Source organism: Triturus cristatus, chromosome 4_2 (genome assembly GCF_964204655.1).
Source record: "Triturus cristatus chromosome 4_2, aTriCri1.1, whole genome shotgun sequence".
Classification (NCBI taxonomy): domain Eukaryota; kingdom Metazoa; phylum Chordata; class Amphibia; order Caudata; family Salamandridae; genus Triturus; species Triturus cristatus.
In genome coordinates, this window is record NC_140586.1 from 101,506,714 (window position 1) to 101,533,834 (window position 27,121).

The 27,121-nt window shown below is 48.4% G+C and overlaps 1 protein-coding gene across 1 annotated transcript in view; it reads right to left on the reverse strand.

The window, feature by feature from the left end:
* LOC146833096 (A.superbus venom factor 1-like) overlaps positions 1 to 26,690 on the reverse strand; it is a 663,114-nt gene extending 636,424 nt beyond the window's left edge. The window contains exon 1 of the mRNA XM_085600729.1: positions 26,541 to 26,690. Within this exon, the coding sequence (XP_085456855.1) occupies positions 26,541 to 26,611 (71 nt within the window). The 5' untranslated portion in view covers positions 26,612 to 26,690. The remainder of the gene's footprint in view (positions 1 to 26,540) is intronic.
* Positions 26,691 to 27,121: the final 431 nt, after the last annotated feature.

Below are 27,121 nucleotides of genomic sequence, written 5' to 3' on the forward strand. Positions count from 1 at the left end.
TCATCTGCGTAGTTGTACACAGAGACCCCCAGCTCAAGAAGGGAAGTGATAAGGGGATGGATATAAAGGTTGAAAAGAAGGGGGGAAAGGGAAGAACCTTGGGGGACACCACAAGTGACCGGGCGGGAAGGGGCAGAAAAGCCAGAAAGATGAACCGCCTGGGACCTCTCCCGAAGAAAGGACGCGAGCCAGGAAAAGGCCGCGCCCCGAATGCCCGCTGCGCTGACACGGTCGAGAAGGATGGAATGGTCGACCGTGTCAAACGCAGCGGACAAATCGAGAAGGACCAGGGCTTGGGGGAGGTTAGAGTCAGCTTTCCCCTTGAGTTCATCCAAGACCGCGAGGACCACCGTCTCCATGGAGTGGCCCGGGCGGAAGCCCGCCTGATGGGATGCCAAAAGGCCATTCTCCTCGACATAAGTGGAGAGGCAGGAGGTGACATGGGCTTCGAGGATCTTGCCAAGATAGGGAAGAAGAGAAATGGGTCGAAAGTTAGAAAGGAGAGAGGGATCCAGACCGTTTTTTTTTAAGATAGGAAGGACTATAGGATTTAAAAGAGGAGGGGACAGAACCAAGAGCCAGAGAGGAATTGAGAAGGGCGAGAGGAGGGGCAGGACAGTTGGTGAAGAGAGTTTTGAGAATACGAGCCGGCACACAGTCCGCGGGAGAGCCAGACTTGACTTTGACCAGGAGTTTAAGAAATATTTCAAGGGAAATAGGAGGGAAAAGGGCGAACGAAGGAAGGGGAGGAGGAAGGAAGCAAGTGGAACTAGGTTGAAGCACAATAGGGATATTGGTTTTAATCTTCAAAATCTTGTTGATAAAGAAATCATTAAGTGAGGAACAGAGGGACTGTGAAGGGACAAGACTGGGGGTAGAGCGATCAGAGGTGGCAAGATTGTGAACCAAGGAAAACATTTCACGAGATTTATTAGCGGCGAGAGCCACTCTCTCAGTGAAATATGAGGTTTTAGCCACTAGGATCGCTTTTTTGTATTCGGTGAGGAGTAGTTTGTATTTGACGCGCAAGGAGGAACAGTAGTTCCGTCTCCAGTGGCGTTCCGACCGCCTAAGATCGAGTTTAAGTGCTTTTAGCTCTGGAGAGAACCATTTGTGCGCGTCGTAGGGGCGGACCGCTTTGATCTTTCTTAGCGGGGCAACTAGGTCACATGAGGAAGAAAGCCAAGTACTGACGGCGTCGGCCTGGGATTCGAGAGGAAGATCATTAAGGTCCGGGGCAGAGGAGGCCAAGGTGAGCAAGAGAGAATCGAGGTCGGTCTGATTCCAATTACGGGCTAGAAGGTTTTTCGGAAGGGGGGGCTTGTCGACCGCGCCCAAGTAAATAGAAAAATAAATAATAAAGTGATCCGACCAGACACAAGGGGATATAGAAGGAGGTGAGATGACAGGACGTGTAGACCAGATTTGGTCCAGGATGTGACCCTGTGCGTGGGTAGGGACTATAACATGAAATGTAAGGTTCAAGCACTGAAGGGTGGCAGAAAAGTCTTTAGAGGGAAGATCTTCCCTAGGATCGCCCGGCCAAAAGTTAAAGTCGCCGAGCAAAAGGACAGAAGAGTTATTAACCACCACCACCAAAGTGGCCAAAAGGAGCAGACAAAAGTTGGCAGGAGTGCAGGGCACTTCGCCCTTGAGGAGATAAGGTGCGAGCTAGAGACAGCAGAGAAGTCTCTGCTTGTTATGTTTGTCGAGGGGCCATTTGGTGTCCGCAGAGATTTGTGAAGGGGGGCAGCACCTGTGAGGGGTGCAGTGAGAGAAGTGAGAGAAGGAGACTGCCCCAGCCCTTCTTGCTGTGTAAAGAAAAAGAGATTTTATCAAGAATTCAGAGGCTAAAGCGTTGGTAGAATTCTTTGATAATTCCCCAGAGCTAGAGGAGAGCTATGTAGACAGAAATAAAACTATTGAACTTTTAGAAATGCAAGACGGAAAAAGTGTGCTTTTGAAAAATGTTTTTTGCAAGAAGAGTGATGCTTGTTTCTTTTTCAGATCCGCCCAGTTCCCCCGTGTGTGTGGGACTCCCTTCTCCTGTGTGAGTGGGGCCGTCCCTCTCCCCCCCTCCCCTTTATTAGTTGTGACTTTTAATTTAGAAATGTGGTTTTTAATAGTTTTGCTTTCAATTGAGATCAGTTATGATATGCAGTTGCTATTTGCTTTGCAATGATTTCATTTTTGCAGTTAAGAGATGCAGTGCTTCATTCATAGTTGTGCCTTTAGGTAAGAGATTTTGTTTTTGACATATGTGAATGGTGATGATCAAGGGTCATGGGGTGCAATGTAGTGAATCAGCCACTTTTGTGGTCTGACACCCTATGATGACCCTCAACCACCACCATTCTGTACTGACTTAAGGGTGTTATGTTACCTTAGCCTTAATGTAGGATGGGTTTGCATATGTTTGCTTTTCTTCTGCCTTTTAGTGGAATAGTCTTTCCAAGAATAGAAGGTATGGGATGTTGAGGTGCAGTCTTGTTGGTGGTGGTGCACACATGTGCTCAATGTTGTATACTGAGGGATTAAGTGTATAATATTATTTGGGTTAGGTGAATTATGACTTTGACCTATTGGCTTTGACGTGGTCTAATGTCATTCTACCTTCTGACTTTACCTTGCTTCAAACTTTTCTGTGTACACAGTGGTGCTTGTAAGTTGTGTGGATGAGAATTATAGGTGCCTTTGACATGGTTTCATGTCATCCTTGCTTTTCTGATTCCATCTTGCTTTGGCCCTTTGTGTGCATGGCTTAACTAACTTTCTGTGCCTGCACGAAGAAGAGGGCATGTTTTGCTCTGCCTCCTGTTTTTCTCACTAGAGAGAACTGGTTCTTATCAGAGGAATGTACATGGTTTGACTCGTAGCCATAGCAAAGGCCTGATCAACCGTTGCTGTGACCTTAGAGCAAGCTGGTACGGGCTCTCATGAGAACGAGGGGGCGGGCTTGCTAGAAGCTTCGCTGTGTTTTGAATGTGTATTAAAAAGGGGAGTCTACACTGGCCTGGTGGAAGTTCATCCATGGAGCAGACGTGTTGTCACGGAAAAAGTGGTGTCACCTCTGAGCTTTCGCCCGGGTCAAGCAATGGACTCCCCTTGAACAAAGTGGGGTGAAATGATGGAGCATTAGGTGAAGTGTCTCTGCTACTAACTGTCTCTTGATTCTTTTCTGAATTCTTTCCTTTCCTTCCCTTCTTATTTTCTGATTCTTATATCCATGCATATATATTTCTACATATATGTTTGACTTGATTGTGTTTCAATCATACTATTGATATGTTAGAGTCTGCTATGATAGGTGCATTTGGCTTACTGTGTGATGCTATTTACTAATAAATACATCCCAGATATACCAATTAGTCTTTTCCTTGTAGCAGGAGGTGTGGACTCTTCTTGGCCAAGTATTATGTTCTAGAAGGATGGGTGAATTCCCTTCTAGCAGATAATTGTGTTATAGGAAGTTGTGCTACTCCTGACAAGTGATGCGCAAATTATTGTTTTCATGCCTTGCCTTTGGGGGAGTGTTGAAAGTTTGCCCACCTTAGTAAGTGCTGTGTATATGTTATATTCCATAAGTTTGGAACTGATATTCTCTCCCTGGGAAAGTAACGGTACATTCCTTGGTCCAGGGGAGATCTAAAATTTGTCATTTCAGTCCCTGCAGCTGAAGAGTCAAGAACCTCCTCATCGTACCTGAAGCACCCGACATCAGTGGGCATTCGTCTCCCAAGCCCCTGGTCACTCCTGAGTGACCCAGACTCTGTCCCCTCTGCATTCAGGTTCCTTCGTTCAAGAATCCACTTGTGGGTTCCACCGGACATTCTTCTTTCTTCCAGCAGTGGCGTTTCTCTGAAGCCTCCCTTTGAGAACGACGACGGTTTCTGACACCACTTCAGCCCTATGCACCATGCTTCCCTGGGATAGGTAACTCTGGTACTACGGTATCCACGGGTGAGGTGGCTCCCCAACCCTCTAATTTCCATAGGGTTTCCTCGTAATCCACTGGGAAGGGTTCTTAATCTTTAAATCTACAACCGCGACTCTCCCATAGAGTTGTACGGAGCACGTGGTCATGTTCTCACTCTGCACCCGTCCTCTGTGGGGTCCCTACGTACTCACCTTGGGTGGTTCCTTGGGGTCCCAGCGATTCTACACCTCCTAGATATTGTCTTGACTCAAGTCGTAATTCTTATACCACTATTTTAGTATATGGTTTGGTCTCCCCCTGGAGCCCACTGTGTATTTTGCTACTTACGATTGTTTCTTTGCTAAAGTATTGTGTGCTATGTGTTGTATCCTCATGTAGAGGATACTAGAGAGTGTTATATTAATAAATACATATTTTTATAACCACTGTGTGGTTTCCCTTTCATTTAACCAATACTATAAGGTTGCATTCTGGTAAAACAAACTGCTTAACATTCCTTTAAGAGTAAGCCTGAAGGCTGCTCTCCACAGCTACCACTTGGATAGCTTTCTAAAGGTTATCTTTAACCTAATCACCATAAAGGTTGTTTGGACTGGTGCAAGGTGCCCACTTTAATTAGTAGACAGCATATACCAGGCAAACTTCTCACAATAATACACATAGTCTTCTTAAGGCAGCAACACTTGCTTTCCCTGTGTCAGTTCTCAAGTCCCACTTCCCTTTTAAAGGATTGTGGTTATTCCCCATCTATATGAAAGGACTTTCAAGCTAGGCCCCACTAGTGAGTACAAGTCTTAGAAAGAAGAAGTCTTAGAAAGCCTGTAGCGTATCAGTCAGCGCAAGTTGCCTTGAATTCCTCGCGGACCAGTATTACCCGCTCTAGCTGGAGTGGAGGTTTGGAGTGCCCATGGCCCGATGTTGAGCAGAAGTCTTGATGATACAGTAGAGGTGCTCCTTCACCTACACAGTAAGTCTCCCTGAATCCGGTGGCAGGACTTGGATCCTCTTGCATTGTTGGGTATTTGAATCGTAGCTCTTCTTTCGTGGGTAATGGCTTGCTTCTCCTTCACAGCTGCACACTAATCCAGGGCAATATCCCTCTCACTTCACCACAGCCCCCTCCTGGCATATGGGATTCGTAACAGTGCACACAGGGAAACAGCACCTTCAGGTCACAGTAATGCACAAGGCAATAACCTTCTTCTCGATAGAGCAATGCTCCAGGGTGACAGCCCTCAATCATCACCGCGGCCTCCACCTGATATATGGAGGTCATGAGCAGCACGTAGGTTTTCTGAATTCACTTTGTGCAATTCAGCTACTAACTGGACCTCTCTTTTTTTCTCCTATTTCACATCAAATGTTAATGTTTTCTCTTAAATTCTGGGTGCAAGAGGTTAGAGGCTTTCTGCTTTCACACTGCTAATTCCAGCTGTTAGATGGACATCTCTTTATTTCACCTATTTTACTTCAAAGGTTAATACTTTTTTAGTTCTTGGAACATGAGGTTGGAGCGTGGGTGGCAGGCAGATGCTGCAACTGCATTTTTCACTTCAAATAAGGAATGCCTTGCATAACCCTGCTTGCTCCTCCAGATATATCTAAATCCGCCACACCACAACAAACAATTATTTCCAAACTTTCAAAATGATGTGCTTTAGCTACATTTCCAATCACTAAATGTTGAAGAGCTGTGTTCCTTGAAAGGAAGGCAAGTTGCTTTTTTGTAACTCTGGAAATTTGATTGCACTGGATATGGTTGTGTTAAATTTTCATAAGTTGTCTCCCTGTCGGGGTATGGGTGGTCTAGTTTTCTGCCCTTATCAAACTGCCTACTGCATCGATGCTGCAAAGGTTTGCGATGTACTGCCTTATAAAGGGTAGCTTTGCTGTTATGATGCTCTTAGGTCTGGGAAACTGAGGTAATTTAGAGTTATGCTATATATGAAATGAAAGATCACCTGTGCATACTTAGGGCTGGCTCCTGCAGGATGAGTTTACTGTGAATAGACAAAACCACAGGTTAGTGTTATTGTAAACAAGTAGGTCAAGTAGGCCATCTCCAGTGCACCATTTTGACAGTGTAACATGTCTAGAATATGCAAAATGTTCATTAGCGAGCGCAGTCTAGTGCAGATTCTGATTACTGGTCATAGTTGTGATGTCTCTCACTGTTCCTCACTTGGGTAGTTTTTCTATACAAACTAGCAATATATCCTTTTGAAGGCCAACATTTTTTTGAAAGTGCTAGTTGGGACTGGAATTGCATGTGCCTTTTTCTTGTCAGTTATCTTTGTCACCATTTTCTTCTCATCTTTACTCTTACTGTAAAAGTTGTGGTCCATTCTTGGGCAGTCTGGTGGTACTGATTCCAGGGCGAGCTGTCAAGTTGTGCTGGTTAATGTGAGGGTGGTGTAGATATAGTTACGCCAACAATAAGAACATGAGAGATGTCTGCTGGAGGTGACATTTGTGGAGGGGGCAGTGTGTAATTTGTCAAAACATAAATGCAGAGCCCCAAACATTTTCTTAGGTTCCTATTACTGAATGCCAATGTAGCCATAACCTTTTTCTTTAACCACTCTACACTTGCTTATTCTTGCTAGTTCTTTTGTCATCATATGTTCTGCCTTTAGCATTGTTTTCTTATCTCTCTTTCTCCTTTCTTACCCTTTCTGTCTTTCTATCTTGCTTTGGGTCAATCGCTGTTGTTGCAAAATGAGCATCAATCTCCTAAAATGAGTGCGGGTACCCACCACAGGCACATTAAATGGTGGGTAGGGCTGTGTAAGCATACTTTGCATAGGAGAGCAGTCTCACCTCTTGAGAGTGCAGGCAGCTAAAGCAATCACATCTACATGGTGGCAGCAGTGTTAGCTTGTCAATCCTTGGGTAGGAGCAGGGCCGGCACTAGGCATGGGCAGCTGCCCAGGGCCCCCCCCACCCAGCCAACCAACATGGGGCCCCACACCTCTAAGGCCCCCTGCCTTGGGCCTCACACCTGTGATATAGCACTGTGAGGCCCAAGGCCTCACAATCATTTGTAGGTAACTCTGGAAATAATAGGTGAAGGGGCCCACTTTCCTGGGCCTCGCCGCACTGTGCCATGACTGCCAGGCACTGGGAAGGGGTGCCTCATCCCTGGGCCTCACAGCTCTACACTATAAGTGCGATGCTCAGGGAACAAAGGGCCTCTCCCAGGCTAATCATGGCCTGTAATTGACGATCCAGTCCTGCACTGCTCACACAAAGGCACTGCAGGACACCCACTGTCCGGCACTTTTAACCCTTTCAACTCTCTTTCAGCCCTTGATGAGCTGTGAAAGAGATGCTTGTGGGCTGCAGACAGGGAAGGTGCAGCACACGAGGGGTCAGGCACAAAGCAGCTTCAGTAGAGCCTTCAGCTACTGGGATACAAACAACATTAAATGAATGAATGAAACCTATACTCAGGACCTATCCTGAGAGTATTCCCTGTAAGGTTATTTTAAAGTGCTGTCACAATTGTAACACATTAAACAAGGCACAGGGAGATTATTACTTACCCAGGAGCAAACTAGTAGAGGCAAGAGTGTAACACACTACTGCTTGGTGCAAAGGCCATTCACAGGGCCACTGTAATTATGCAGAAGAGGACAGCCAAATTGTGCTGCAGAGTTCACTTAATTATGTGGTAAAAAAAATATGCAGTGTATGCATGTTAGAACCGGGGTCACCGTTTCCGACACGGTAGCTTGGCGCGAGGCAGGAAGGCACCCGAAGGCAATGTCTTAAGCAGTTGTGCAGCACACACTCGCACTGACTCAGTAATGCGCACGCAATGAAGAGACACCACACCAGGCTGTTTTATAAAACAAGACTCTTTATCTAATTCAAGTCAGAGCAGTCGATAGGGCAGATAATCTCAGAGCAAGAGTAAATTCACTTCACTTCAAAACATGAGTAAATTCCTTCAAGTACATCAGAACAGCAGAACTTCCTGCAGGTAAAAAGGCAGGAGTAACAACCTTCTCACTGCAAGTATCACTGTAGGTAATGCAGTGCAGGTTAAACACATAGGCTTCAATGCATTCAGGTACATTCAATTCAACAAAGAGCTTCATGCAGGTTTGCAAACGACATGAGAACATTTCTTAAGGCACTTTCAATAGTGTACCATCCCTTGAGTGGGCATTCAACACTTGGTCTGCATGAACTCACTTTTGGCAATACTTCCTGGGTAGGACAGGTCACAAAGCACCCTCTGCTATGCAGCACAAAGATTAACTCTTAATGGGGATGCAATTGGTGATCAGGCCAGATCTCTACCGGCCTTCTACATTCAATCAGAGAGGGAGCAGTCAGAGGAAGCACACTTTAGGCATCTGCCCCCCCTCAGTCACACTCAGCGCGACGTTGAAAGGGGGCGCCGTCCCCTAGTTTCCCCACTCACCACTTGGTCCTTGCGGGGGAAGTTGCAGCCACAAATATTGCCGAACGCCTCATCCCCGGTCAGCCTGCTCCTCTCTGCACGTGGGGCTTCGGCCAGGGGCGACGGATTGGCGCGCTGCTAAAGCTGGCAAAGTTACGGGCTCCCTTGAAGAGGGGGCGGAAAGACACTCCTCGATCCATCCGGAGCCTCGCAGATCCTCGCAGGTGCGGGCGGCAGCAGGCCCCAGGCCTCCGTAGTCCTCGAGACCCGGGAGCCAATCACAGCACGGCCTGAGGGGGGGAGCGGCCGATGACGCCGCCGGTGCCCTTGTTGCTTGGCAACGCCTCCTTTCCACGCAGCAGGCCTAGCGCAGCCTGGATTCAATCACTGCGGCTTTGTTTTACGTGGCGGTGATTCGGGCTCAGCTTCTCCTGGCTTAGCGGTGCCCGGGCTGCAGCGGTGATCGCGGCACAGCGCTTCTTTATTCAGCGACCCCGAGGTCGCGGCGGTGAGTTTCGCACACAGCGCTTCTAAGTACAGGGCACAGAGGCCGCGGCGGTGATCCTGGGCAGAGCGCTTGGTTATCTCTTAGCGCGGGGGCCACGGTGGTGATTTTTGGACACAGCGCTTACAAACTTCCAAGCGCAGGGGCTGCGGCAGTGATTCCGGGACACAGCAGAAGCGCGCTGCAAAGCGCTCAGAAGGGTAGGCAGTTCCTTCAGGTCAGCAGCCGTGTGGGCAGCCAATTCTGGTAGTGCAGCGCTAGGGGAGCGCAGCGCTTGTAGCAGGATGCAGGCTATGGAAGCCCAGCGCTTAGAAGCACGGCGCTTTACCTGGTGATCCCCCAGTAGCAGCAGCGCTCACAGAGTCCTCAGCACTTCAGTCCCAGCGCAGATGGTAGTGACATCTTGGTTGCAGTTTCTTTGGTTGCTGTATCTTGGGGGAAAGGGTAGGGGGGTTGAGTTGGCAGGCACAAGAGGCAGGATGGTTCCCTGCGGAACACTGGGGTTGGTCTCCTGGGTTTTCCCCTCACTGGGTAAGGTCAGCAGGCTGGCAGAGCCCCTCAGCTATCTTGGGTACAGCAGGGCCTAAGCTCAGTCAGACTCAGTAGTGTAGGTTCCCCCCTAGGCCCTACAGCCTATACTCCGGCAGAGGTTCCCCCAGGTCAAGTGGTGCCCCAACTGACTAGTTAGGTTTCCCTCTTTTCCTCTTATACCCCTAGGTCAGGTGACCCTCCTGAAAGGCAGCAAAGTTTAACTCCTTCTTGGGCTGGAAGGTTCCAGGGGCTTCTACCATGTCTGTCTATGTGACAAAAAGGCGGGACGGCAAGGATACAGTAACAGTATGTCCCAGCCTGATCCTAACTACTGGTGCGTGTATTTACAATGGCCACTCCGCAGTAGCAGGGGCCTGTGGCAGCCATACTATTAGGGGAGAGCACCTGCACCTCAGCACTGTTTGGCAGTGGTAAGGCGCCCAGAGGCCTAGGTCCAACAAAAAGATGGTGGCAAAAATGTGGCGAAAAGGAAAAAAACGGGATTAGACCACACTAGGTCTGACAGGTCTAACAATGCAGTACATTTTGTCATAGTATTACTTCATTATTTTCTCATTTTACACTTGTTGACACTGTCGGTGCATGGGCTGCCCCTCATTAGTATCAGTTTAACACCCAAACATAGTAATAAGCAACAAATAGGTAACAGTGAATATTTGAAATGGGCCTTTAATTTCATGGCAACACGTGTTGCTGGGTTTTAGAAACTTTTCAACCGGTTGAGCAAGAAACATTTTTTGGGTTAAAATCTGTAGATTATGTAGCAGATATTGGATTATGTGGCAAATCCATAATTATGGAAAAACCACCGCGGCCACACAATTGCATAGTTTCAGTGGCCCAGGCTATATATTTACCACTGTATTTCATTTAGGTGAATATACCATGTGACTGGGCACTTCTCTCCCAGGTAATTTTAAACGCCTGATTATGACTTTGGCGGTATTCCCGTGGAGCAACACGCCCGCGCTCCGTGGTAGGACTGCCAAAGACGTCCTCACACCGCCTGCCAGATTACAACTGTAATCCTTCGCTGGCAGATGTGCTGCAGCAGCCCCACGGTGGTGCTGTTCAAAGGCTCATAGGCAGTGGTGGCTGGTGGGATTTGAAAGTGGTGGGTGGAAAATTTGTGGAGCACACTGCGGTGAGCGAGCCCAAACAATCTAAGGAGGGTTCGGGGGGGGGGGGGTATGCTGATCAGCCCCTCCTCCCTGGCATTATGATAGTAAGATATATTAGGTTGCAATCATGGGAATTCGCAATGATGTATTCACGTGCAAAACGTTTATGCCCTGTGCCACAACACAGGGACAGCTGCGGTGCGTTACTTTCTGTAAGGGCCATTGATTTGTTCCGCAGCCGAATAGGGACTCTATTAATAAAACCAGAATGCCGAGAAAAACAATCTGTGAGTGGCATTACTTATTACTTTGTGATTTACAAACGGGCACAGCACACGATACTAGCATTTCAATTAAACTAACTCCCTTGGAAAAGTCTGCGTGGCAATTGTGGATCAGACATTCTTGCTTAAAATCTTAAAAGCACCGTAGCTGCCCCTGTGTCGTGGACACCGGGCAGCAAAACTCCTGTCAGAAGAGGACTTCGACGACCCACTCCACCTTCTGCCGTGTGTGAACCTGGCCAGTCTCGTGCTTTAAGGGCCAGCTGGAACTTCAAGCTCACACAGGCATGCACAAACATGAGGCCTTACATCTAGAATCGGGACTCACTCGTGTGCAACCTTCTAGGTAGGATATTCTACTTTACAATTATTTTTTTTTATAAAAAGGGGTTCACCATGGACACTATTTTCTTGTGAGCTGTACCATACATTGTGTAGAGCAGGCGCAGGGTGGCGGGAGGTGTTTAATTAAATTAAAATTAAACTTACCTTCTCCAGGCTACCTCAGCTCCTTTCCGGGTCTTGATTCGCGCTTTTTCTGCTGCTCTCCTCAACAGGACAAAACCAAAGGAAATGATGGACGGAGTGTTGAACATTGCAAGCACTCCCCCCCAGTCAACTGATCTGGGTTTAATCCATCACCGTTCTTTAGCCCACTCTGCCCCCCCAGTTCAGACATGGCCATATGCAAATCAGTCTGACCCTGTGCCTCATGGGAACAGTCCAGCCCGAACTGCCAAGCCATGTCTTCCCTGGACCGGAAACAAGCTTCCTAGGACCGGTTTCTGGCATTTCAGCCGTCTTCAGCCAGGCTTGCTTGAATCCAGTGGCAAAGTGAGCAAGGGACTCACGTCTGAGCATACCCTGCCAATTTATGGCGAACAAAGCAAAACCAAAGGAAATGATGGACGGAGTGTTGAACATTGCAAGCACTCACCCCCAGTCAACTGATCTGGGTTTAATTCATCACCGTTCTTTAGCCCACTCTGCCACCCCAGTTCAGACATGGCCATATGCAAATCAGTCTGACCCTGTGCCTCATGGGAACAGTCCAGCCCGAACTGCCAAGCCATGTCTTCCCTGGACCGGAAACAAGCTTCCTAGGACCGGTTTCTGGCATTTCAGCCGTCTTCAGCCAGGCTTGCTTGAATCCAGTGGCAAAGTGAGCAAGGGACTCACGTCTGAGCATACCCTGCCAACTTATGGCGAACAAAGCAAAACCAAAGGAAATGATGGACGGAGTGATGAACATTGCAAGCACTCACCCCCAGTCAACTGATCTGGGTTTAATCCATCACCGTTCTTTAGCCCACTCTGCCACCCCAGTTCAGACATGGCCATATGCATATCAGTCTGACCCTGTGCCTCATGGGAACAGTCCAGCCCGAACTGCCAAGCCATGTCTTCCCTGGACCGGAAACAAGCTTCCTAGGACCACCCCCTTTTGTACCGCTTTGTTCGCCATAAGTTGGCAGGGTATGCTCAGACGTGAGTCCCTTGCTCACTTTGCCACTGGATTCAAGCAAGCCTGGCTGAAGACGGCTGAAATGCCAGAAACCGGTCCTAGGAAGCTTGTTTCCGGTCCAGGGAAGGCATGGCTAGGCAGTTCGGGCTGGACTGTTCCCATGAGGCACAGGGTCAGACTGATTTGCATATGGCCATGTCTGAACTGGGGTGGCAGAGTGGGCTAAAGAACGGTGATGGATCAAACCCAGATCTGTTGACTGGGTGTGAGTGTTTGATTGGTTCTGATGCTCCGTCCATCACCACCCCCTTTTGTACCGCTCTCCTCAACAGGAAGCAGCCACCTACAGGCAGCCTCCCTCCCCTCTGCCAGTAACAACGCTGCAATAGGAGCGCTGTGATTGGTGCGGTGCAGGCACACAGTGCCCCAGCCGGGCGCACAGTGGGAGGCCCTATTCTCTATGTAGGCTGCATGCAGCCTACATAGAGAAAAGCGAGAGTGCGCATGACTACATTGGTTGGCCCCAGGCCGACGAAAGCCACTCCCCCCTGCCCTCGAGCAGGACCGCCCACAACCAGGCACTTCTTCTTTCTCGCAGTGTGAGAAGCAGAAACATAAAATGGTAGTTTACCATTTTATGTTTCTGCTTCTCGCACTGCAAAAAAGCAGTGAGATAACGCCCCCACACCCCTATGGAGGAGCCGCCACTGCTCATAGGAGAGCCTTAGAAAGGCACCGCTGTGGGACCACAGTAATACGTTCCTACACAGGAAGGAATGCACCATGTCATGCATTCCTTCCTGTGCAGGAACTGGGGTGCAAAAATACAGGGAGGCACATGCACCCCCATGCACAGAGGCAAAAGGGACCCTGTTAGGGCCCCCTCTGTTGTCTCACTACCACGCTTTTCATGGCGGTCTCATCGCCATGAAAAGGATTGCAGTGAGGCAACTGTTAATATGCTTGGCGGTGCTGCAGCGGCACCGCTAGCATATTGCAGCCTCTGAACGCTGTGCAACCGCTGCGGGATCACGGTTCTCCAGCGGTTTCAGCTGTCCTGTGGCAGTCCAACCGCCAAAGTCATAACACAGGGGGTGGACCGCCACAGTGACTACGGCATTCCAATGGACCGCCATAGTAGTAATTAAACCCTTAGTCCATGTTGTAATCCTACGCTTTTAAGCAGTTTTTAAATTGAATCAAAATACTCCCAATTTTGCCAAAAAGGGAGCACAGCAATAAGTTCAGAAAAGTGATTGCCCAAGAGCACACAATTTGTCCAAGTGGGAGGCCGGTGCATAAATTAGAAAATAAAATTATATTAACCTGATGTTATTATCATTTTATTTTTTTATGCTGGACTCAGAGCTAGGTCGGGCGGGGCTGAGCTCACCAGAGCAGAGTGAGGAGTGGTTTGCACTCACTAAGTACGCATGACTGTTTGGCGGGCCCTCTTGGGCCGGCCAAACAGTCATGCGCACTTAGCATGTTCTCCACCTGGCTGTGTTGCACAGCTCAGTGGAGAACATGCCCAGGTTCCCAGGCACTGTCTGAGCAGTCAAACAGGCCGCTCTGACCAATCGTGAAGCTGCTCATGCAGAGTAACGATTGGCTGGGCGAGTCTGGGATCCTGAGCGCTTCCGGTGCTGAGAGAAGAGGACGGAGGAGAGACATGCGGCGGCAGCGGGGAAAGTACGTTTATTTTACTTATTTTTTCACCCCACCACCGAGGCAGCTGCCACTGCACTTCCTATGATGTTATTTTCTGTGATTGCACGCTGTATGCAAATTAGGGGGGGTCACACGTTTCCTTTCTGCCCGGGGCCCCAAAAGTTCTAGGACCAGCCCTGGGTAGAGGAACCGGTTTGCTGACAAAAGGCAAAATTGTTTTACGTGTAGCTTACAAAAGCTTGAGTCTTCTGCCTTAATCAGGAGTGTTTGTGTGTGCATACTCATAATGTGCTCAAATGTACTCATGATATACCTACTAAATACATCTGTGAGATCTTAAGATCTGATGTCACTTCTTGTGCTGCCACTTCTCATAAAGTCATGGCTGTGATACCACTTCCACTGATGTCACTTCCTGTGATGCCACATGCAATGTCACGTCCCGTGATGTCACGTGCCATGATGTCACCTGCATACTGCCTAACTTGGTCAGTCCCCCCACTTCTTTTTTTGGGACTTGAGCCCTGCTTGTTGTTAAATAGTTTTGTTTGGAGTATGGATTTTCCACAAGACAGGTCATGCTAGTATGCTTAGTACATCTGGCTCTGTGTGGCACACTATCTTTTGGATAGATTAACGGGGGGCCAATCACTACCAAAGCAAAGCCGTTTGATCTTGCGCTCACTTCCGCTTTTTTGCTGCAAACATGTTTTGCACGAGTATCAATCAATGATGTTGTAATCTGCGTGTGGATTCTCTGTATTTCTAACTCTGTGCAATGTTTCCACATTCTCATGAAGCTCTGCTGCATATTGTCACAAAGCACTGTGCAAAAAGCTTTTTAGTTCATATGGGTCGTAGCGGCATGTCAGAGTTTCGTATTTGACACGGGTCCTGGCGGGAGCTGGCACACCCGTGATTGCACTGACCGCCGTTGTCCTTTCCCAGTAGGGACATCAGTGTGAGCAAATGGGTCCAGGCAGCACACATTGACCGGTCAAAGGCATGCATCAATGTAGGCTTTTGCGATTCCTTAATTGCGATTATTAAGGAATCGCATTTATGGAATCGCACAAGCCTATGCATGTAGGAATCGCTAAATAAATTGTGATTCCTACACATTCCTTAATTGCGAGTCGCAAATTGCGAGTCTCAATTAAGGAATGGCTTCCCATTCATTCCTATGGGCCTGCAGGCCCATAGGAAAGAATGGGAATTGCATGCGCAATTTGCGAGTACCCAATAGGTACTCGCAAATTGCGCATGCAATTTCAAGGGTACAAGGGTGCCAAAAGGACAGACACCCTGTTGCACCCCTGAAATTGTAATGTGAACACAGGTTACGCACACATTAACCAGGAAATTTGAAAAATGCACCTTAGTGCATTTTTCAAAGTTTTTGCAAATTACCGTCAAAATTCATTTGACGGTAATTTGTGTCCCCTAATAGCGAAATCGCTATTTTCAAACGCATCATGCATTGCATTTGAGGCATCGCAATTTCCGATTCCTTAAATGCAATCGCAATTTAAGTAACCGCAAATTTTGCGATTCCTTAAATTGCAATTTTTGCATTTGGGATGAGGCATCTCAAATGCAAAAATACCGGTCGCAAAGGGAGAATCTGCCTGTTTGCGACCTTTCTTTAGGTCTCGCCTATGCAGCGCGCATGCGTTGCATAGGAGAAAGACCTTTAGCCATCGATGCGCCTTTTCAGCCAAAAACGTGCACGCATTGCATTGCTTTTAATGGCAACGCGTGCACATCTGGCGATTCCCTTGCGGGGGCGAACTTTGACACCAAGGGCCATATGTAGGTACATTTTATTTACCGATTCATAAATACCGAATTTTACCGAATCGGTATTTATGATTCGGTAAGTTATATGTAGGTAAACATTCGGTAATCATTACCGATTCGGTAATAATCGGTAATCATGAATCGGAATTTACCGATTCGGTAAATACCGAAGTGGTATTTACCGAATCGGTAAATACCGAAGTGGTCTTTACCGAATCGGTAAATACCGAATCGGTATTTACCGATTCGGAATTTCAAATACACATGACTTGATGAATCAGCCAATCCTGTGCAAAGTAAACCCCACCCAACCAGGAAGTGGCCACACATAGGCAGGTGCACACAATCAACAGACTCTGGAGAGGCTGGGAGTGCAGAGGAGAGGAACAGAGCAACTGCCTGATTCAGCACAGGAAACTGCAACAATGGCCAGCCAGGACACAGAGAGGGATGGAGGGGAGAGGAAGAGAAAGCTGAAATTCAGCCAAAAGGAACTGCAGGTACTGGTGGAGGAGGTGGTAAAGCAGCACCAGAAGCTTTTTGGGAAACAGTCACTGCAAGTGCCTGAATCAGAGAAACGGAAAATCTGGCTGGGAATCCAGGCGCAGGTGAATTCCATGGGAGTGACCCCCCGGGACATTGATGTCCTCAAGAAGCAGTGGTACGACATCCGAATCATCACAAAGAGGAATATGGCAGAATTGAAAAAAGAGGACAGCCGGACAGGAGGTGGACGCAACAGGGCACCAGCCCTGACAGAACTGGAGGAGCTTGTGGAGACCACAATTGAGCCTGAAAGCATCGTGGGGATTGGGGATGCTAACAGCTCTGCCAGAGCCGCCACCAAACAAGGTAAGACGCTTGCACAGCAATGTGGCCCCCCCTACCCCTATCCCAACTCCCCAAATGGGCAATGAGAATCCCACTCCAGTACAGGTGTTAGTGCATACTAGCAATGCATCATGGGAGATGTAGTCCCTGAAACCCCGAACATGATACGAATAGCACAGAATAACAAGGCATGTTACACACATTAGCGAGAAGCAGGCAGAGGACAATGAGATACTGTTTCAGAAATGTATTGTGATGCTAGCAATACTGTGCTTCAGGTACACTTAGCTGATGTTGCATTTCTGTCCACAGGCACTACTGCGCACAGAACTGCACATGAGAAGGGAGAGAGGGCACACCACAAGGACAGCTCGGAGGAGGCCACCACCAGTTCTGGCCAGGGAACAGCACCACAGGCAGCCTCACCACCACAGCCAGCATCGCCACCCCAGCCAGCATCGCCACTCCTGCTGGAGTCACCACCATCATCACCACCTGCATTGCACAGGTCGAGGAGGCGTGCTGCTGCCAGGTTGTATGTATCAGAGTCCTCATCTGAAGACTCGAGGGGGGCGGAAACGTCCACTGTGCCCCTGGATGTTAGCCATGCCAGTGTGCCCTCTGCCTCTGAGGGAGCACACACAGGTGGCAGACGGCGCCGCAGGGCTCGGGTGCAAAGTCCACCTCCCCAAGGTGAGGGCCATGGAGTCTCCTCAGGGCTTGAGGTCACCATGGTCAAAATACAACGCATACAGGCAAGGGCAATGATGTCCGTACAGCGCCAAATGCGTGGCCTCAATGACACATTTGTAAATATTGACAGGGGCATCAGCGCCATGGCAGAGGGAATGGTTGAGATGGCTGCGGGCATGCGGGACATGTCCCAGTCCGTCATGCTGCTGTGCTCGAAATTTGATGAGGACAGGGCAGCACGGAACCGGGGACATCAGAGGAAAGACCAGAACACAAGGGCAGTGAACCGGCTGGCAACTGCCACTTTGCTGCTCTGCAGGCGCTCGGTGGCAATGCAGGAGGGCCTTGCGCACTGCAGCACTGACGTGTCAAGGGGGATGGTGAGGGTCACCAGCGCCCTCGAAGTGCTGCTCACAAGCCAGTCTGCCACAACTGGCGCTGTGGATGCTGGGGACAGCGAAGATACGACCAGCAGGAGCAGCATTACCCCCCCTGTCCCAGACACACGGAGGAGCAGCAGGCGTCAAGGTGCTGCCACTGGTCCCACAGCCAGTGCGGACGCACACTCAATGGCATCCCGCACTGGAGCGCGTGGGCGCAAACACTAATGCTGCACGAAATACCATGACACTATTGGGTGAAGTAACCCTTGACTCACAAATGTTTATTAAACAATATTGATGGGACTGGTTTTCCTTTGTGTTGTGGCGTAGTGCAGCATGATTAAACTACGTCATGGCATCCAACTACTGGCTGTGTCCCCTTACTCACTCAGAAATAGTTGCATGTGATCTCTGCCCGTCTCTCTCTCCCATCTGTTGCTGTTGCCACTCCTGCTGCGTTGGCCTCTGGCTGTGCAGACTCATCATCATTGTCCTCAAAATATGTCATTTCGACCTCTGTACCTCTCTTCGTGGCAAGGTTGTGCAGCATTGCACAAGTGGCAATGATCTTGCAGCAGATGATGGGTGTGTACTGGCGTGCGCCTCCGCTTTTATGGAGGCAGCGGAACCTGCTTTTCAATAGTCCAAACGTGCGCTCCACCACATTGCGTGTAGATTTGTGTGCCACATTATATCGTCTCTCACTCAAGGTTGATGGGTGTAGGTAGGGAGTGAGGATGAATGACCGCACGGCATATGCACTGTCGCCTAGGTGAGTAAGAGGGAACCATCAGTCACATGCCTCAATACACTATAATTTGCACTAAGTATTAGGGAGCGTCACTGTTACTTACCTAGCAGGTATCCTTCTCCAAATTCTCCGGCAAGCAGTCGTGTGTAGATCCCACTGTTCTGGAAGATGAAGGAGTCATGGGTGCTCCCAGGAAACTTCGCTACGATATCAGTGATGATGTTCCCTGCATCGCAGATTACCTGCACATTGATGGAGTGGGTGGACTTTCTGTTCCTGTAGATGTGCTCAGTGGCTGCTGGTGGGCAGATTTGAATGTGTGTGCCATCAATACAGCCTATGACATGCGGGAACTGTGCCATGTGGTAAAAGTCTGTCTTGGTCTTCTGCAGTTCAGCCTGTGTGTTTGGGAAGCTGATATAGTGGTGCATTCTCTGCATCATGGCATCCAGGAACTTCCTGAAGAAACGGGACAGGCAACTCTGGGATACACTGCCCACCGCAGCTATCACCCCCTGGTAACTGCCAGATGCAAGTAGATGTAGGCTGCAGAGAACCTGCACATGTGGTGGTATGGCATGCGCCCTTCTTGTTGGCTGGTCCAGGAGTGGGTGCAGGTCCCTTATCAGGTCCATGATGGTTTGTGGGTGTAGCCTGTACCTTTCATGTATCTCAGCCTCAGTCTGTTGAAAGAGTGTGATGCGCTGTCTGTAAATGCATTCCTCACGTCTCCAAATCCTCAGACCTGCTGCCTGTAGACGTAGGCGCCTTGCAATCACATACAGAGCGGCCATGGTGTCCACGCTGTTGCATTTTGGGATTGCTTATATGCACTGTTGATGCTTACCACCTGCTTTCAATCTGTGTTAATTACCAACTCTTAATTACCGAATTTCATGGATTTCTTAAATACCGAATTTACCTACATCTCTTTTCTCTTTTTACCACTTCATATTTATCGATTCGGAAAATATGTATTCGGTAAATATGAATCGGTAATTTTGAATTCGGTAATTATGAATCGGTATTTACCGATTCATATTTACCGAAAACTTCTTTTTGGCCTCCTACATCTCAATTGACTAAATACCGGTCGGTAACAGGATATTTACCGAATTTCGGCCGTTACCGACCGGTATTTAGCTACCTACATATGGCCCCATATGTTTGTAATTAACTTGCAAACATATGGTGCCCCTGCTCGTTCCCGGAAGGAAAACAGGCGCAGGCCCCCTCCTGTCTTCCCTCCCCCTGCTGCCTCCTTCTTTAGCACGAGTCGCGCTCGCGTGTTTGTTTTCTTTAATGGCGCGCCTGTGCTTGTTTTTTGCTGCGGTAGCTACAAGCTGTTTCCATGCTCCCCCAAACTCCCACAGTGTTTACTATTGCACACTGTTGTTCTCTGCTACAGACGCTCAACCCACTGAGGTACCTCATCGTTTTATAAACATTTTCCAGCTGGAGCCCTCTTTGATTTCTCTCCTGGTGCGAACCAAAACTGATTTGATTCAGGTCGCCGTGTGGCCTGTTTCAGAGCACGTTTATATGCGAAATAATAGCTTTGTGTGACGCTGCATGGGGGTTCCTTACCTACACTCTAAATATGCAAGGATGCGATAAATGACGTCAGTGTTCAGGAGCCGAGATGCCACCTATTTCCCTGAGGCGCGTTCTGCACTTGTGATGCGCACGTCACCTCCATGCACATAGAAGGTGGCTCGCGCGAGTGAAATGTGCACGCATGCGCACGCTGATGTTTCTTTCATCCCTTCTCTGTCCCTAGGTTTCACCTGACCCCCATGTCCATGGTAGGGGCGTGCACACACAACCTCCTTTGTCCTTGTTATTGGCGGGATCATCGTTGCCTCGCTGCCCCCTCCAGTCATTCATTTGGAAAATGTTATTCCCTTCGCAGAGCTCCGCTGCCTTTAGACCACTTCTGCCTGGCAGTTTCATTAACACCAGCTTAGCATCTCCCTGATTAAACTGCTCTCTTCTCCAACTCACGCTCTCATCGGATGCAACAACTGCAAAATGCGCGGCACCTCTGCACACCACCCGGGTTTGGTGTGAAAATAACATAATATGACAATTAAGCAGACTCTCTGCTGAGACTGATAATAGCTCCTGGAAGCTTCCTTAGGCGCATGTGTGGAGAAGTGTGGCTCAATGGTTAGAGCGGCAGACCCTGATGCAGAGGTCTGGCCCGGGTCCAATTTCTGCCTCGGCGGGTCTTGGGCTCATAATTCCTCGGACCTGATTTCTCGCCTCGGTGCCTATTCTAATCATGGGTCCCACGCTGCAACTCTGGGCAATAGCTTGCTTAATCTCCACAACGGCCCCAACAGCGCTGGGATGCCTGGCTTCACCCTGGGGATGCCCAGGAGTGGACATTTCACAGGGAAAAGCCAGGAAGGGTTCCCTAGCGGTATGAGTACAGCGCCGGGACACCCTGAAATGGGGTAGCTGTGCGCTATATAAGTACAAACACACACACACATGCAAGCACTATAGAGCAAATCGTAATATAACCAGGGTCCGAATGGTGTATAGGGCAATCTGACTGTTCCCGAAGAGCTGGTCTCACAGTGGGCTGTTCTATTGGCTGTTTGTGGATTGTTTTATGGCCTGGTAGGACGGTTTTTGCTGTTGATGTCTCTGATATTACCACAAAACATTGCCTGCAGCAAGTACAAATGTATGCAATCTCCCATACTTTGCAAAACACCTATACAACGTCTTTACAAGTTCAAAACGGCCCTGCCACTTTCCATCCGCTTATCAGAGATGGAGCTTACTTTTCGTCTTGCCCTCAAAACATGGCTTTTCAACTACATCTAGTTTCTTTTGTTTTCTTCTCTCGTTCCTCTGTTTCTCTTCAGTTCTTCTGTCCCCCCATATCTGTTCTTTCTTCTGCCATTTTCTTCTCTTTCTATCCTTTCAATGGCCTATCGCATTTACACACTATTCCTTCTTCCTCCATATCTCTTTTACTCTCTTCTTTATTAAATCCGTTTTCTCCCTCTGTTTGTTTCACTTGCTCTTTTGCTTTCTAAACATAATTTTCTTTCACCGTTTCGCCCCAGATATATGAGCGATGCTACATTGCAGTAATGTGCGATACTGAAAATTGCGATAATGTGTCTATTAGTGTCAAAGCTTCCATGTTAAAGAACAGTAGATGTTGCAGTACCCAGGATAATGTGGTGCATGGCTAAATACCTATAAGATCCTAAAGGCGAGACCTTTTGCATTGCAAATGCTTGTTCTTTTGATGCATGTGGCCAGACTGTAATTAGCAAAGGTCGACTCTAGGAGGATGCTAACAGTATTGCAATAACGATACTCAGCGATCAATCACGGTGGAGACAGACGAGAATGAAGCACACACACCTTGGAGGCAGGTATAAGAATAACTGTGGCAAAGAGAGAGATGGAGGAAGAGAAGAAGAGAGCGCGTGTGACGTGGAACGGGAAAAACTGAATAAATGAGATAGTAAGTAAGGGGGGAAGGGAGAAAGAGAGGGAGGCCAACATAAACGTCAAAAGAGAGATATTAAAAGAGAGGAAGATGGACAGGAAAATGAAGTGAAGAGAACATGCGGAGCAATACTCCAGACCATAAATAAACAGACTAGGAGGCTCAAACTGCGCAGCACACGCAGACATTGAAAAGGGCACTGAGGTGAGAAACAGACACTGAGGAGAGGCAGAGAAATAGGGCACACAAGCGGAGTGATGGGGCAAAGAGATGGATATGTCCAGTGCTTTAAATGGGCCGGTACTCACCGGTACTGAGTACCGGCACTTCTTATTTTTATCAAGCTGAGTACCCGCACTTCTCCACTGCCAAGGAGAGTACCAGTACTCAGGGTCGAATTGATAAGGTGGGCACCGGTCGGTGCCGAGGGCCAGCTGTGTTCTTGTTTTTTTAGCAGCATGTTTGCAGTTTTGCCGTTTGTCTGTGTCATTCAGCTGTGGCAAGCGGCACGATGGGGCCTGAACGGTCTGCTGCTGCGGCAAGGGGTGCTCTGCTCCCTCCCCACCCAGATGAAAGCTCTCACTGTCCTCAACAGCCCCCTGCCGAGCATCCTTGCTGGGACGTCTTGTTAGATGCTGCATGGGACATTTTCTACCTGGGGCGCAGCACAGTGATGTGTGCAGACTGAATGAGTGGGGTGGAAGGGGCCAGAGCCTGCTCAGGTGTGGCCACTTAAGAACCCAGGTAACAAGCACCATTTTTAGGTCTCGCCTGAGCCAGCGCTTTAGCGCTGCTCTCGCGAGAGCTTTTGTAAAAGGGAGATTTGGAAGTGCAAACCAGTGCTTTCAGGCCGCCAACTACAGTGCATGTGCGCCGGGCGCGCGCACCATTTGGCAGCCTGCGTGATCATTTCGCGACCGCTTTGATGTTCTCAGTGAGCCGCGCGGCCACTGAGAACATCAAAGCGGCCGCGAAAGTGCACACCATTTGCCACCCCCTCCCTTATCCCACTTCCTGCTTGTTTAAATTTCATTTCGCGCACACACACAACTCCCGGTCAATGTTTGCACTTTTTCCCGTCGCGCGCACCTCTCACTTTTTAAAAAAAAAATCATTTTTGCGCGCATGCTCACAACTCCCGGTCGCGGCCAATGCTTGTTTAATTCTTCATTGTGCATTTATCTCTGTATTCACGTTAATTCCACCCTCCTGTATGTCGTTCGTTACCACGGTGTTTGACGGACATTTTGCGTTGGTCACACATCTGTAGTAATGTCCCTCTTTGTACTGCTTCTATTTCAACTTTGGCACAGGCTAGAACTGTGCGGATTTTCACCTCGTAATAGCGACGGCCGTAGCTGCAAGACTGGGTGAGGAGGGCAGTCGAGGGTTTGAGGGTGGAGGTGCTTCTCCCATTTCGTTGCTGACGTTTCTCCCAATAAACATTTTACCTCCCTCTTCATTGCATGCAGTGCCCACATTACAAAACAATCAGAAAGCTCTACTTCCAGAAAGGTTCTTTTATTGTTGGTTTCCGTTCTCTCTCTCCGTAACATAGGACTTCCCTTGTGCTCATGTGTTTGTCCCCATTACTTTACATCTTTCGTTACATAGATCGAATAATCAGTTCGGTGCTCCGACTCGAGAACCAAGGTCATATTCATACATGCATGAGATGACTAAATAAATGGGCAGAAACACCAGTAGGCAGTTTTGGCTTTTTAGCTAGCAGATCAATGCATTCTGAAAACTGTATTTTCTAATTCAATGTGTTTTTAGTTGAACGTTTATCCATCCTCCTGGAAAAGGAAAATCCTGAAGCGGTGAAATCGCTCCTTTTAAATTACAAAATATGTATTCAATGTCTATCTGGTCAAATATGTTGTATCATGTAATTCATGTGGAGTTAACAGTAGCTGGGTAAAAAAAAAAAGGAAACCTCTCTTCTACAAAATGTTTGTATCCTTGTGAAAGGCAATAGACTTGCCATGAAAGGAAAACAATCTGATCTCAGAATAGGGATGCAAGCTTGTATTTATGGGACCTGGCCTGTGGTGCAGGGTAATTGAGAATGGCCATTTGGGAAATGCATGCTACTGCTTCTGACAGTAAAAACTTGGAAGGTTGTCTTCATTCTGTTTTCTACGTGATTTGATCTACTGTGCTGGACGTTGTGATGCAGCTCGGGAGTTGTAGGAGTCGAGCAGGCTTTAGAAGTGATCTGTGCTTGCCAGCATTCATACATTAGAAAACAGCAGACTCGGATGAACTTCTGGGGCTAAATTTGGTTTTGTGTTTGTTAACTATTTATACATCCTTCGCCAATACATCCTCGGAATTCAGTAGTGAAATATAATTAATTCGATGCAACAGGGCTGCGTCACAAATTCACGTGTAAATTTGGAAATGCATAGTTAATGTCCACACTTGATCTAATATGAGAGTTTTTCATTATAAACCTATACACACACCGAAATTTTGCATGCTGTACCTAAAAAGAACAAGCATTGGCATAGCCAATAGGCCTCGCTTTTGGGACCTTATATGTTTTTAGTTATGCAGCACAATATCCTTGGTGCAACAACATCAACTGTTGCATGGCTACACACTTATAAGGTCCCAAATGCGAGACCTATTGGCTATGCCAATGCTTGTTACCCCTTGGCCTCTCACTGGGGTCTGGCTGCCTTTCCCCTGACTCGCTAACCCCTGCAAATCAATCCCCACCCCGCCCGCCTGCTGTGACATTGAGTGCATAATGGGCGGGGATGAGGTGGTGGGGATTACCTAGGCGGACTCCCTCGTACCCAGGTGAGGTGAGAGGCGATCTACTGACCTTCCCATCAGAGGCCAGTATTGTTCTCCCCCTGACCTCTACTCTGCTGGACTCTGCACACGCTCACGACCCAGCAGTGCTCACTGTCTGCCCCTGAAAGCTTACCGTCTGTGGTACCTTCTGCTGAGGGAGGAGGACGGATAATGGGGTGAGAGAAGGTGAAAAATGAAGGGGCAGAGATAAAAGAAGCAGACAAGAGTTTAACGGGGAAAAAGATAGACGGAAGGGGTAAGCACAGATAGAGATGGGGAATCGATTGATACAGCTATGGAAAGAGTAAGAGAGGTACAGAGAAATAGAGAGAGTGATAGTGGAGAATGATAGCATACAATTGGAGTAAAGAGAGTGGGACGGAGTTGGATACAAATGGGAGAGAAGTGAGGGGGAGGGATCGAGAGGTTACAGATGTGAAGATTAATAGAGAGTGTTTGTCTGCTTCTTTGTGTGTGAGAGAGAAATGAAATCAGAGCAGAAGAGAATCGGGACACTCAGGAGGTATTTGAAAAGAAATGTGTGGAATGCTTGTTTTGTGTGTGCACTCTTGAATATAAAAAGATTGCGATAAATGCAAGTAAGTAGGAACAGTATGACATTAAGAAGCTGCAAATCATACGAAACAAGGAAATATTAACATGTGGTGTTTGACATTCATTTTGTTTAACGAGTTAGCACATTTTGTTTATATTGATACATTTCTCTCATGTTTTGGTATGTCATGCAACTGGTGTAAATGCCCTTATCTGCACATATGAAAAGTTTGGCACAACTATCAACGACAAAATGAATACTCAACAGAAGTGTTTTGTATCATCATGTCTCACCCCGCATCTAACTCCGACCACTACCACGCCCCTAGCTACATTTAATGAGTACCTGCACTTATTTTTTCCCTTTTAAAGCACTGGATATGTCCGTGAGAAAGACAGCGAGGAAAAATTCATACAAACTGAGAGGGCGAGAGAGAGAACCGTTCTGCAAGATAGAGGGAAAGTGCAAAGGTCAAAAGAGAGGCTGCGGGACACAAGTGAGGGAGAGAGAGAGTAAGAAGCAGAACGAGACAAAGAGGGGCAGTGACGGACAGAGAGATGGCAGGGGATGGGGGTGCAGAGAAACAGAGCGGAAGATGGAGGCAGAGTGAGAATACAACGTCGAAGTTGGGGGCGTTACAAAAACCCCTGAGATGCAGGGAACCCCCACTGTTTCAACTATTGATGGGTGGGTGGGGGGGGGGGGGTATTCAGTCCCAGTCAATGAATATGTGAGATTGGGAGACTAAGGGGCCCCTCTTAACATTCTGCAGGTGAGTGCAATATTTTTCATTTCGCAGGCTCTGCTGAAGAAGCTCTCTGTCAGAGGCTGGCGAGGGGCCCTGAGGCAGGGGGCGACGAGGGGTCCAGCAGTGGGACTCCTTCGGAGACTATGTGCACTCTCTGGGCTGCCCCCCGCTGGAGCTCTACGAGGGCTGACGCCACAACGCAGGTCATGCAGGCACATTTGCCGGTAATACCTGGGTGTCCGCTACACGCAGGTTCTCTCAGTACTCATAGCTCGGCTGGGACCCCGTAAGCCTCTCTCAGTACTCCGAGGCGGGTCCCACATCAACTACCCTTAATACTCTGACAGGGGTGCCGCAGTAGTACTGTCCGCTAGTTTGTATATCCCTGCGGGTACTCCCAGTACTCTGAGGTGAGTCCCCCGGCAGCCTCTCACTCAGATATGGTTGACGTAGTCCGACCCCGTCTGCCCCTCACAGTCCACTGAACTGCGCAGCCCTGCAGGTACAGTACTTTAGGTCGGGGGTACCCGTGAGGGCTGTACTCACTGTGACTGACTGTGCACCAGGGAAGCCAGGCAGAGCTGAAGCAGCAGCTGCAGAAGCACCTTTCCCTCCATGCTGCCGTCTGGAGGGTAGTGTCGGAGGGCCCCTGCCCTCCAGCCGCTTTTATATCTCTCCCTTCCCTTCTTGACCTCTGCAATCCGATGCCCGCAAACAGACAGCCATTAATCAGTAACTGGCTGAGCCCATCCTGTTAGGGATTTCCAAATTCCATGAGCCCTCCTGGTATTAACCAGACCTGAAATGGCAGAGGCGGCTCCCAGGGGTCCTCACCTTAATCCAAAGACTCTCAGGCGTCCTCACCTTAATCCAAAATCACACACTGCCTGTTCCGACATGATTTGCGAAATCCACATCAGGTGCTGGTTTGTTAATGCTGTTTTAAAGTCTTTCATTTGAGACAAAGGGCCCGGATATGTTAGTGCAAGGCGTAAAGGGATAGCCCCACTGCAGGACAGTAAAATAAAGGTGCTCCAGTTACAATAATTTAAAGGTGGTGCGTAAATTACAAATTTAAAGTATAACTATAACCTGTAATGTTTGGGTAGTATAAATTTTGCTTGTGT